Source organism: Sporothrix schenckii (assembly GCF_000961545.1).
Source record: "Sporothrix schenckii 1099-18 chromosome Unknown Cont48, whole genome shotgun sequence".
NCBI classification, from domain to species: Eukaryota; Fungi; Ascomycota; class Sordariomycetes; order Ophiostomatales; family Ophiostomataceae; genus Sporothrix; species Sporothrix schenckii.
The window spans coordinates 864186-877162 of record NW_015971149.1 but is presented as its reverse complement, the minus strand read 5'-3'; the positions used below and the strand labels follow the sequence as shown (position 1 = coordinate 877162).

Below are 12977 nucleotides of genomic sequence, written 5' to 3'. Positions count from 1 at the left end.
GGCCGTGAATGTGTCGGTATTGTATTGAGTGTTGTGTGGTTCGCTATCGTGCTTGTTTGTGTACCTATGTTCTGTGTTCTGTGTTCTGTGTTCTGTGCCCTTATTCGCAGTCTGGTCTCGTAATCGTCCTGGGCCTGGATCCGGCTTTATATGCACGTCTGGCGACGTAAAGTGCACGCTGAAAAAAGAGGCAAAAACACCGAAAAAAATTAGGCCGCGATGCGTCTTAGTGGGATGTTGTCGATGCAGGCTAACGTAACAGCCTGTCACAGTGGACGAGAGCGGCAGAAACCCCGCCAGAACGGTGTGTTAGCGCTGGCACCTTGCTGAACCGCCCCTACGTGACTCACCGCCTGCACACCTTCCACATTCGGTAACAACACACATGAGCGCCCGTCGCGGCTTCCATTTGCGAGCCACGAAGTTGTTCACTGTTTACCTCTTATATTCTCGCTATTTCTATGTGTTTGTTTTCTTTTGCCTCGCATCATCACACATCGCCACGGACCACCGCCACGTCACAGCCCCCTCTGTCCGTCTGCCCCTCCGTCTTCCCCTCGTTTCCCCAGCGCTACACACGGCACAGACTCCCGTCGGCCTCCTCGGCCCACCGCTCGCTGCCTACGCAGGGCGTGCACCACAGGACATCGGTCGGGTCCACCTCTCTCTTGATGGCGAGCAGCCGCGGGTAGTGGTCGCCCCAGAACGTCGTCTGCCAGTTGGGCTCGTACTTGGACGCCTCGTTCATGTACGCGCCCGTGTCGGGTGCCAGGTCGCGCATCGCCGACGAGAAGAAGGTCGTGAGCTCCCTGGCGTCGGCCGCGTACGTCGCGTTGTTGGGGAGGGAGTAGGCGACGCTGGCCGTCGCGTGCACGTAGGTGCGCCGCCAGACGGGCAGCACCGCGTTGCCGCCGCCGCGCGGCGTGGCGTTGTGCACGCCCGGCCCGGACACAATGTACACGGTGGCCTGGCCCGACGCGGAGAACTTGGCGAGCGCGAGCTTGAGGGCGGCCGGGTCGGCGGTGAGGGCCGGGCGGTCGAGCAGGCGCGAGCTCATCACGTTCTCGTGGCCCGTCGGCGACGGGTCGTAGTTCTCGGCGTACCAGGCCTGGAAGTCCGGGTAGTATGTGGTGTTGTACTCGCCATACATGTGCGGCCAGGTGGCGTTGACGTGGTCCAAGATGGGCTTGATGTGCTCGATGAGCTGCGACGCGTTGCGCGCGCCCGGCAGGATCAGCTTGCCAATGATGCCCTTGATGAAGGTGTCGCTGTTGTCAATAAAGTTCTTGACCGTGTTGAACACGATCGGGTAGCCCGAGACGCCCGCGTCGGCCAGGCTGGGGAACTGGCCCACGACGTACGCCAGCATGTCAAAGGCCTGCGCGTTGTCGGCGGCTGTGCCGATCCAAAAGGTCATCCCGACCAGCTCGGGGCTCGGGATCAGCGCCATCGTCGCCGACGTCAGCACGCCAAAAGTCGAGCCGCCGCCGCCCCGCATCGCCCAGAACAGGTCCGTGTTCTGGCACTCGTTGAGCGTCAGGATGTCGCCCGACGGCGACACAATCTCCATCTCGAGCACGCTGTCTGTCGCCAGGCCGTTCTGCGGCGCCAGGATGCTGTGGCCGCCACCCGTGATGAACCCGCCCAGCGCCACGGTGCGGCCGTTGCCGCCAATGACCGTGTGGTTGATTGTGTGCGTCAGCGCATACGCATCGTACATTTGGATGCCCGCACCGGCCGTCAGCGCAGCCCCGGCAATGGTGACATTGGAGCACCCAGTGGGCGAAAACGACGTCCGGTGCAGCGTGGCGTTCTTCATGTGGTGCACCCAGATGGACAGCGCGTACGGCGCCGCGGACCGGCCGACATAGTCGTGTCCACTATTCTTGACAATGAGGCGGACGTTGTTGGTGCGCGCAAACAGCACCGCCGCCTGCACGTGCTGTGGCGTCGTAGCATTCACCACGTACACCGGGTAGCCCGCACCACTGCACGGCTGGCTGGCGTCGGGCACGCACGTATCGTTGGTCCAGTTGTTCCACTCAACGGAAACGGGGTTGTTCGAGTGGAAGAACTCGTCCGTCCAATTGGCCTGCACGGCCGCGCACGCACTGGCCGAATACGTCGGCTGCGACGGGTGGCACACAGCGCCTGGTGGTGCGGGCTTGAGCAGGCGGCCCTCAACGGTCGTGTTGAGTGCTGCCCAGAGATCTGTTGACGGCCAACCAGCGCCGCCCGGCACGGCACGACACGACGGCGATGTCTGATTGAGAGCGTTGCGGTGATGGAGACGGGGACGATGTGCCGATGCTGCCGTAGCCGAGGCCGCAAACGAGACGACCGCAAAGCAAAGAAACCGCATGTTGGATGTTGGCCGTGGATGCTGCTGTCAATGTGTTGCACGAAGACAAGACGCGGTGCAGGAGCGTTCACCAAATCGTCAACAGAGTCGAGTGGCTGTCGTAATGTTGAGAGGACGCGATTGCCTGGAGGTCGCGCGTCGACTGTGAGGAGCGCTTCTGGATTCTCTGGATTCTCTGGATTCCCTTTCCCATGTTTTGGATCCTGCGATGGAGTACCCCTCACCACCCGCTTCTGCTTCCTATACCGTGTGTGGTAGGGCCACGGACTGAAGCGAGGATAGTACTCGGAACCAAATTCTCCTCGGAAGCGCGAGGAAAACAAGCGGCTTCGGCCGCCAGGACCAACACAGGAACCTCATCGCTGTTCCGTGTTTGCTATTTTCGGACGATTGACAATCAAGAGCCTCCACTCGTTATCACTTCCGCTTTATACAAGGTATAGACGGAACAGAAGGTGATATGCCAGGGCACTGCAGAGCTTCTTTTAGGCGGCAGAGTGTCGCATGCTCTTTGAAAGGAATACTGTGAAAAGAACATCTAGGCTAAAGTCGAGATATGCACAACAGCCTAGGGTTCTCGAAGTTGTCAAGAACACCGCTGGAGAATTAATGTTGCTTTAGCACGCAGGAACAAACATTCGATTTTCTATTTTTACAACGGCCGGATATCGTTTCTTTGTTTTTCTCTGTCTTCCCCGCAAATCGAGCCTCAACATACAAGCCGAATGCGATGCCGTCAATCACCAGCCGGCTGCATCTACCGCCGGATAATTATGTGCCCTTGTCCATTGCCCCCATGGATTGATTTTTCTGGATAGAGGGCTTCAAATTAAAGTGAGAAGGGGAAGAGAGACTCGCTGCAGGAACCGGAGCAAGAGCCGATCAGGGCCTGTGCAGCACATCGACACCATCAAACCGGAGGTTGGACACATATGGCTGCGTCAATCCTTTCCACGCACACCTGCATCGCATCACATCCTCCTCGATTTTCCAACGGCGACGCAAGCGAGACACACTAGGAATTCGTCACCGTCTGTCGGACCCGGCAGGCAAGACTGAGCAACGATTGCTTTCGTCTTTGGCAGCGCGACAACGACCATGGCCGAATTCAAATCACGAGCCAGCTTTGGCTTTCGTTTCGTTTTGCGTTGGCTCTTGTCCATCCTGCTTCTCGTGAGCACGTTTGCTTGTACTGCCTCCGCCCACGCTGGCTCTTCCGCGCATCACAGCCCCCTCACGGGCGACGTGGTCAACTTCTTTGGCAAGGTGCCGGCGTCCAACAATGCCACCGGCCGTGCCAACGCCACGGCCAGCCGCAACAAATACCTGCCGCCACCCAGCAAGGACGCCTGGTACGCGCCGCCGGCCGGATGGGAATCGACGAAACCGGGCACCGTCTTGCGCACACGGCCCCATGCATACCCGACCATCAACATCCGCAACGCCATCGACACGTTCCAGGTGCTGTACCGCACGTCGGACAGCCATAGCAATGCATCGTGGTCGGTGGCCACGGTGTTCATCCCCAAATCGCACGCCCACTGCGTGCTGCATTCGACGTCGCCCGCCTACAATGCCAGCGCGTGCGCGCACGCCATGGTGGCGTACGAGGTGCCGTCGGACAGCGCCGACCCGGACGCGGCGCCGAGCTACCTGCTGCAGATGCGCGAGCCGTATGGCGAGATGCGCGACATGCTGGCGCGCGGGTGGTTTGTGCTGGTGCCGGACTACGAGGGGCCCAACGCCAGCTTCTGCGCGGGCGTCCAGGCCGGCCATGCGACGCTCGATGCGACGCGGGCCGTGCTGAGCCTGGCGGGGCCGCAGCTGGGGCTCCGGACGGACGCGGTCAAGGTCGGGCTGTGGGGGTACAGCGGCGGCGCGTTTGCGGCCGAGTTTGCGGCGGAGCTGGCGGCGACGTATGCGCCGGAGCTGCGGATCGACGCGTCGGTGATTGGCGGCTCGTCGCCGAACCTGACGACGGTCGACGAGCGCATGAACGCCAAGGACACGGCGGGGCTGGTGGTGACGTCGATCCTGGGCATCACGGTGCAGCAGCCGGAGGCGCGCGCGTTTTTGCTGCAGCAGCTGCACCCCACGGGGCCGTACAACAAGACGACGTTTCTCAACGCGACGACCATGACGGGCGCGGACGCGCTCGACGCGTACTCGGGCCAGAACGTGTTTGACTACTTCGTCAACGGGCGCAGCGACTGGGCCAACCCGGCGATGCAGGACGTGATCAATGCGGACGCCGTCATGGGGCTGCACGGCGTGCCGCGCATGCCGAGCTTCTACTACAAGGCGGCGCACGACGAGATGAGCCCCGTCGACGAGACGGCCGAGATTGTCACGTCGTTTTGCCGGCAGGGGGCCAACATTCTGTTCCACCGCAACACCGTGGGCGGCCACAACGACGAGCTGTGGAGCGGGCGGCTGCGGGCGCTGGACTATCTGTCGGCCAAGCTGGACGGCGCCGTGCCGGCGGACAGCACAAGCAACTTGACGATTCCGGCAACGGGCTGCGCGACCGTCGATGTGACGATCCCGCTGGACCCGCTGTACCTGCTGCCGGACTGGTGGTGGACGGAGGGCCCGGGTGCGGGTCTGGGCTTGATGGGGGCTGGTTAGGGACGGGTGACGGGGCTCGAGTGGACGACGATGAAGCACGAGCAATGGTTCTTATTCCTATACAGAGTAGATGAAATGGAACGTACATAGAAGAAGATGCATAGATTCGAAGCATGTTGTCGGGCAAGAAGACAAGAAAAAAGAGAACGAACATCCAGGTAGAAGCAATACACCAAACGTATGGCTTGCCTGTCCTGTTCACTACGACGTCGTCCTTCTGGTCACTCTTGCGGCCCATCTCCCGTGAACCACTGCTTGGCCGTCGCCCATCCAGGGCACTGCCGCGCTTGTCCAAAGCCATGGCCCTCCAAAACAAGACACCGATGTCTGCTCCACTGGGAAATGCGTCGCATCATCCGCTAACTGAGATCCCTCGCTGTCGTTTCCGAGGGCCGATGTGTCTTCACGCTGGTCATAGATGGCCATATGGGCCGTTGTATTTGCCCCCAGTCGCTCTATTTCGACCGTTTACCTCGCAGCTTGATCCCGTCCACTCATAGGGCTTACGGCCGTGCCGCGGCAAGGCCTAAAGGAGCAGCTTTAGTTTAGGGGGCTTGGACTGCATTCAGGACCTTTGAGAACGGCGCGTTGGTGTCTAGACGACGTGTAGGCGCTGTGCCGGCATATTGTGAACCCTCTTCGCCGGCCCACGCCGTCGGTATTCTGTTTCTAGACGGACTACATAGAGTTGCATGCATTACACTCTGTGCGCCGCAATTACACTATTTTGCGGTGCTTTACCACATGCTGTTGTACGGCGTGGCAGTTCACTGCCAGCAGCCAAATCCAGTAACATCTGCCCCTCCCTGACGAAAGGATGTAATGGGATTGGTGGTAGTAGGAGAATAAGTGGGCCAGCAGCACAGAGACAAGAGACTGACACTACCAGACCAGGTTGTCTATGGAAATCAGGGAAGAAAAGCAAAGTCCTTGTAGTCAGTATCAGCACCGATAGGTGACAGTTGATACGAGAGAGTACAACATGCGTGCATTATCACAATCCATTCGCAATCACATTAAAAAGATTTGGTCATCAGAATGATACATTAGGATTCATTCTCCGGGAAGAAGTAGACCTTTTTTGGTCTCTGCTTGCTTGTTTTGCTTTTTGAGGCTTCCAGTTTAAGCTGCAAGACACTCACGAGTAAATAGGAATAAAAGGACAGCAAAGCAAAAACCCATGAAAACCCCTAAACACCAATGCCCATTATACCCAAATTAGAAAATGTAAACCCATCAGAGCTTGACCGAAATCCCGGCGAGTCCCTCTGTGTGTGGTTGCGTCCCTTTACACTGAATCCCTCGCCCAGTTTTGTATTGCATACTGTTGAATAAGTGTGCCGTGTCCTCGTCGGCCGTTTTGCTTGCACTCGCAAAGACAAAACCAGACTCAAATGTATGGCCGCTTCGCAAAATGAAATCGTGTCATAAAAAGAACAGCATTAAACAAATAAGACGCCAGTGTACCCTTTTTCCACCTGCACCACTGTATGTGCGGTCGCAAAACAAAAAAAAAAATACAACAATAGGGGAGGAGAGGATGAGAGAAGCAATAACACAATATACGCTTTGCGCAGAAGGAAGAGGAAAGAAGGAGAAGGAGGAGTGAGGGTGAAGGATGAGAGCGTGATACTGTCATATCGAGATACTGCGGAAGGTGGGAGGTGTAGGAGTGTGTGGTGGATAGGAGAAGTGGCGATATTGCCGTTTTTGATGTATGACATGTTGCATCGGTATCGGCAGGAGGCATTGGAGGAGGACTGTGGCCGACCAGCCCACAATTGGCCTCTAGCCCTTGATGGCCGTGGCCGCGTGGCCGTCTGCATTGGCAAAGGGAAACCGATCTTTCACAAAGGAATAGTCCGGTGGTGGCGGCGTGCCAGCAAAGGGAGGAAACGCGCCGGCAAGCGCAGCAGGTGATGCAGGCGAAGCAGGTGACGCCGTGTTGCTGCTGCTCGTGCTGGCGCTGTCGCTGTCGCCGCTACCCGCCTTGTCCCCCGCCGAAATCAGGGGGCCGGTCGCGAACATGGTACCACGGCGAGGCTGGCCCGGGACGTGGCCCTGGTTCGTGACCGGCGACGTTTGCACAAAGCCAGACGTAGGGGGCGACGCGGAGGAGGTTGATGACCCGACGCTCTGGATGGACAACGAACTGGAATCGCGGCTCGGTACGTCGGCATGCCAGCGAGGGCGGGAAGGTTCCTGATGGGTGCGGGCGGTATGCACGGGGCTGCCGTCCGAGGTGATGGTCGAGGCGGGGCTCGAGGTAGCCTTCGTGTCGTTTTGTCCGTTTTGCGCGGAGGAACCATCCTTAGTGGGGAGGGATGGCTTCGGGACATACTAAATGAAGAGGAAAAAAGCGCATCTGTTAGTGTTCAATGTCCGGTGCTCTGTGCTGTGCCGTTCACGTGCGCTGAGGTGTTTGATGTTGAAGAGAAGGCAGAGGGTTGGTGAGACGGATCGTCGGGTGACCCAGGCATAGTACGTACAAAGCAGTATTTGCTAACGATTTCGTCGTACGACTTGGATGCAATGCCTCCGGGGCCGTAGAGTGCCGATTCGGTCAAAATCGTACGCGAGTCGCGATCGAGGGCGGCGACGGGAAGGGCGACGGTCGTGGGCTCCTGGGTCGTGTTGACGGCGATGACGCGCTCGTTGGTGTTGGCCGAAGCAGCGCCGACTTTGACGGCGGCGTCGGCGGACGGAGCGGGGACGACGGCGACCTTGCGGCTCGGCTTCATATAGAGGCCGCCGTCACGCTTGTTGGTCGCCATGGCATCCTTGGCGGCCTGCATGGCCGCGGAGAGCGAAGCGCCGAAGTCGTACCGGTTGGCAAAAGCCTGGCCGCTGGGCGATACCAGGCGGGCCGTCAGGTTGTCGCTCGCCAGGCTGGGACCGCCGTTTTGCGACGACTTGAGCCGCAGGGCCGGGCGGTCTGACTCGCCAAGGTACTCGTGGACGGACTGGTCGAACATCTTACTGCCATGTCCGTTGGCGCTGCTGCCGAAGTCGTCCAGGGACACCGGCATCGACACAGGGCGCTGCGTGGACGTGGCGTTTGCGCGGCGGTGGTGGCTGCGCGGCAGGGCGCCGTTCTGCAGACCGCTCTTGCCGTTGATCGCGAGCATCTTCTTCTTGAAATCAAGCTGGAAGTTGCTGCCGTTGTTGTTGTCCCAGAACTCCTTGCCATCGACGTTGTAGCGGATGCAGAAGTACATGGTCTTGGACTCCAGATTGGCCAGGTCGGACAGCTTGATGGTGAAGTTGAAGCGGTCGTTGCCCTGCGGGGTGACGCGTGGCACAATCTCGGCGCTGTACTCGGCGGCGATCTCCGAGGTCGTCTTCCAGTAGTCGAGGGTGAAGCGGCATACGACCAACTTGGAAAAGGCCAAGTTCAGACACGACACGGAGCCGTGCAAGAACTTTTGGTCCGGCGACAGCCACACGCGCTCGAGGCGCACAGGCAGGGCCTTGCGCTCGGCCGTCTCCACGGGGAACTTGGTCAAGACAATCTCCCACTCGAAGGGCGGGCCACCGCGCTTCTGCTGCTGCTGCTGCTGCTGCTGCTTCATGCCGGGGATGCTGCTGTTGAAGGGGTACTCCGATTCACTTTCGTACACCTCGACGGGCGACGAACCGGCGCTGACGGCCAGCGGGCGGTCGACCTGCAGAAAGTGGCGGACGTGCTCCAGGTGGGAGTCAAAGTGCACGACCTTGGAGAAGGTGGGGGTGCCAGGCATACTGGAGGGCCGGCGGCCCGCGCCCAGGCGCAGAGCCGGGCGGACGAGCTCGCCAGACTTCTTGCGCACCATGGGAGGTTTCGCCAGGATTTCGAGGTCGTTCTCCTCGTCCGAGTTCGCGACAGAGCTGCCAGCCGACGGCGAGACCGAGACGCTGGGCTCGGTGGCCGACCGCATGTGCGAGATGCGGCGACCGTTGCTACCAATGCTGCTGCTGCGGCCACCGCCGATGCGGAGGTGGTCCAGAGAGGTTGTGCTGAAACTGTGGCGCATGTTGGTCTCAGTGCTGCTGATGTTGCTGATGCTGCTGACAACAGGCGGGATCGGCTGGACGACCAGGACGCCTAGGTCGGCAGGCTCGTTGTTGGGCGAGCTGGCGCGGCGCTGCTGGGGCAGCTGGCTAACGGCGTCGTGCAACTGCTTCAGCTCAGACATGCTCTCCAACCGGCGGCCGCGGGTCTCCACGTGGCCCTCGTCGTCGCTTGTGGGCGGCGAGTCGGGCGGCGAGATGACGGCGCCGGTGGGCATGCCCCGACGCTCACCTGTTATTGGCGGGGGCGACTGGCGGACGCTGCTGTTCTCATCATAACTGTGGCCGGACACCACCGGGACCATGCCATGGAGGTTGTCGGACGTAGGCTGTGGCGTAGGCTGGCCGCTGATTGTGGAGACAGACGAGTTGGAAACAGCCGAGGGCGTCCGGCGGTGTCTTGTCAGATAAGAAGACGACCGGGGCAGCGCCGAGGGTGGCGCCGGGGAGAAGTGGAGCGACGCATTTACAGGCTTGGAGGCGGCATTGAACGACGGCCGGCGGCTGGTGTCTGGTGACGAAGCTGCGGACGAGGCGGGCGAACGACTTGAGGGGGGCGTGTAAGGCATTCCCACCGATTGGGAGGGCACCGGGTCGAAGGGGGTAGGGGGAAAAAGGGAAAACGGAAGGGCGTGAGAGCCGGTCCAGAGGCGTCGCAAGGAATATTTCCAATAGATGACGGCGGACGATGAGAGCGTTTTTTAGGTTGACTAGGAGAGAGAGAGAGAGAGAGAGACGGGAAAAAGAGGAGACAGGACGCAGTGATGCGGCAGAAGGCGTCTCTGGAGATTGAAGGTCTGTTTCTGTGTTTGGCGGTATCCGGGGAGTAGGGAGGCCGCAAATGTCTAAATTGGGAAGCAGCGGGTTAGCCAGCCGTTCAAAACAAGTCAACAAAGAAATGTTGCCAAGGGCGAAGCTGTGAAGATGGAAGTTGCGAGTGTCGATGTCGAGGTCATCTGTTTCCTAGGGAAGGGCCGAAGGAGCCGGGCGTTTGCTGATGTGGATTTGAATTGTTTATGTCTGGACGTTTTGTTACTCACCAAGATTATGAGGTGAAAAGGCGAGCGAGGTCAGACTGTCCGAGCGATATTCCAGCAACCGGATCAAGGACTCTCGATTGTTTCAAATCAAGTCCAGCGTCGACCAACAGAATGGGACACGGGAGCAAGATGGAGAGAGAGCGAGAGAGGTGGAGAGACGGCGAGACAAGAAACCCAGTTCAGTTGTCTGAGACAAGACCGGGCGAGTCGCCAGCGACAAGTTCGATAGAGCGAGAGGAAAGGAGAAGGGAGAACGAGTCGAGATGTGATGAGGTGTCGAAGAGTGTATCCTTTGCTGGTCGGGAAAAAAAACGTCGAGAAGCGAGGGCGTTGCAGAGAAGGCAAGTGCCGATCGAGAGCGGATGAAGGAAGAGCGAGGGGAAAAGGGAGGAAGGAGGCCCAAAGATATACAAAGTCAACAACAAAAACTATGTCGTGCAGAGCCAAACAAGGGAAGAGAAAAGAAACAAGAAGACGAAGATACAGCAAAAGAAGAGGGAGAAGGAGAAGAAGGTGTGGGATCATAGTCAAACGGCGGGAGGCGCGATGGTTTTGAACATGCGAGCGAAGTCGAGGAAGTGGCACCACGCTGCAGGGAAGGTGCGAGGGAGTGGCGTGGGAGACTAAGAGGGGAGTGTGGTGTTAGTGGGAATGGGATGGCTCACAGTTTTTTTTTTGTGTGTTTCCCTTCAGACGCTGTGCTTTAGTGCCGTTTTGGGATTGGTAAGGAGGGCACAATGGCGATGGCAGCGCCGGGATGGGATGGGAGCACCTCCGTTTTGGGGAGGGCTAGAGCCTGGGCTATAGGCTTGGCTGTGCTATGGGCCGTTTTGGGCATGGCACAGCGACTCTGCGGCACGTTTTTGAGAAGACGAAGAGAAGCTCGCGCATTCCAGTGTTGGCTGTTACGAGGGAAGGCGCGATGCAGGCGCCGAGAGCAGCTGGGAAAGAGCGACTGGAATGACGCTGTCCGTTGTGTGAGACACGACCGCTCAGAGTCTGTCTGCCAATGTGAGCCATTCTGAGGCCGTCTGAGCGTCTCTGTTGACATCAGTATGAGAAATACGACAGTACTACATACAAGACATGGGGGGAAAGACCACTGTGGAGAGAGTTGGATAACGGAGACAAAACAAAAACGGGCCACACACGCCCATCTGTCAAACTGACAAAACGGTGCACTGACAGCCTCCTGGACGGACTTGCGCCAGGGAGGCGAGTATTTCCTGGGAAGAGGGGGCTATGGGCCGGGGGCGAGACCAAAGCCCGCCGTCTCCCCTGGATACATGCGCCGGTTGGTGCGGTGGAAAGCACGGCACGGTCGTAGCGCCAGACCTTTTTGACTTTTTTGACCTTTTTTGACCTTTTTGTGGTGATGTTGGCGGTCCATCAAAGCGCTAAAGCAAGAGCTACCTTTAGCGTGCCTGATTCTGTGCGGGTGGGCTCGGTGTGCTGGGGGCCTTGTGGGTAAGAAGCGCTGGGATGGGGAGAGATAGGGAGGAGGGTAGGGATGGCGAGGGTGGAAGGTCTGCAGGTTGGGGAGGCGGGATTGGGGGAGGCAAAAACGAGGAAAAGATAAAAAAAAAATTCAATTGTGCATTGGTGATGGTGGGCGAATGCATATGCAAAAGCAAGTGCAAATTGCGAATGGCTTACATTTTGGCGAGCATTTCCGTCGCTCCTGCCTTTCGACAAACAGCCGGGGGCAAATACGTTGAGGTTGCCTCGATGACCAAGAGCAAAAACTGCAGGAGCAGCCATGCGTTGCACCGCCAAAGAGGGCAGGTGGGTGGCCGGTCACGGCGAGACGATCAAGCAATATGGAAGGCGCATTCGTACGAGTATTACTCCGTTCTTCGTAGTCTGGGCTGCAAAGCAATCAAAATCAAATTCGGGCCCGGAGCCTGCAGGCTGCAAATTTAGAAACAGCGAGACGCAGGACGCATGAAACAGGCCGACATTGGCGATCGCAGAGGCGAGGCTCTTGCAATCTGCAGGAGCATGGTGCGTCTGGGCCCTCAATTGCAGATTTTGCTTGGAAGCTGGAATCAGTGCCCATCGGCGATCCTCCAACCCTGCCACCGCCGGGTCTTTGGTCTTTGGGTCCTTGGGCTTTACGGAGCACTCCGTCATACAATGTTTCATTTTGTGTGCGTATCTGCTGCACAAAAGTTTCCTGTTGGGATTACATGAATCTATGAATCCATGAATACAAAAAAATGTGAATATGCGAGCATTCGTCATGAAGTCGTTTGTCTCCGTCGCTCCTGCCTGGGAAATGAGACGCCTCGTACTCCGTAATCGTCGCAAATTTGGGACGATGACGTCGTCGGCGAAATGCTCGCTTCCCGCCCAGCCAGTCAGCCACCTGTATTCTGCCATTGTGACTGATTGCGAATGCGCAACACCAGCCTTTGCGTTCAGCCTTCTCGACTCCACGATGATGGACGGGCCTATCACAAGCCGGGGCGGCGCTGCTGCACGATCGAGGCGTTGTTCTGCAGGTTTTGCGCCGCGCACAGTAATCTATCTGTGGCCCGAGTCAACGGTCACATCGCCGGCGGCCGTTCGTGGTCAATTGGCGCGGCTTTCCATCTTCTTTCATTCTTGTCACAATTGACGACGAACGGGGCCTAACAGAAAAAGAAAATATGTAATCCACGCCGGTCCAATGCCGAGTATCTGGAGCGTTGTATGTTGTACAACATACAAAGCACGGCGTTTTACGCCTCACGACTAGAGGCTGCATCTTACTGTGCATATTTTACGTGTCTGATCCTGTCAGAACAGGAACAAGGAAATGGATGGCATGCAACGGACAAAGCTATCAGACAACTAAGTCAATGTATAGCGTATGTAGTCTCTTTACTTAGCACCAAGTTAGAGGTGTGAAAGAA

The 12977-nt window shown here is 58.2% G+C and overlaps 3 protein-coding genes across 3 annotated transcripts; 1 reads left to right on the top strand and 2 right to left on the bottom strand.

Annotated features, from left to right (window-relative positions):
* Nucleotides 1–571: 571 nt before the first annotated feature.
* SPSK_01105 (uncharacterized protein) lies at nt 572–2362 on the bottom strand (the record flags this gene model as incomplete). Its single annotated transcript, XM_016728036.1, has 1 exon — nt 572–2362. The coding sequence occupies one exon, from the start codon at nt 2360–2362 to the stop codon at nt 572–574; it is 1791 nt and encodes a 596-aa protein (XP_016584141.1).
* A 1098-nt stretch (nt 2363–3460) lies between these two features.
* On the top strand, nt 3461–4990 carry SPSK_01127 (lipase 1 precursor; the record flags this gene model as incomplete). The annotated part of the gene is made up of 1 exon (XM_016728058.1): nt 3461–4990. One exon carries the CDS (start codon nt 3461–3463, stop codon nt 4988–4990), a length of 1530 nt encoding a protein of 509 aa, XP_016584140.1.
* A 1788-nt stretch (nt 4991–6778) lies between these two features.
* On the bottom strand, nt 6779–9609 carry SPSK_01009 (carbohydrate-binding protein module family 21; the record flags this gene model as incomplete). The annotated part of the gene is made up of 2 exons (XM_016727940.1): nt 6779–7330; nt 7480–9609. 2 exons carry the CDS (start codon nt 9607–9609, stop codon nt 6779–6781), a joined length of 2682 nt encoding a protein of 893 aa, XP_016584139.1.
* Nucleotides 9610–12977: the final 3368 nt, after the last annotated feature.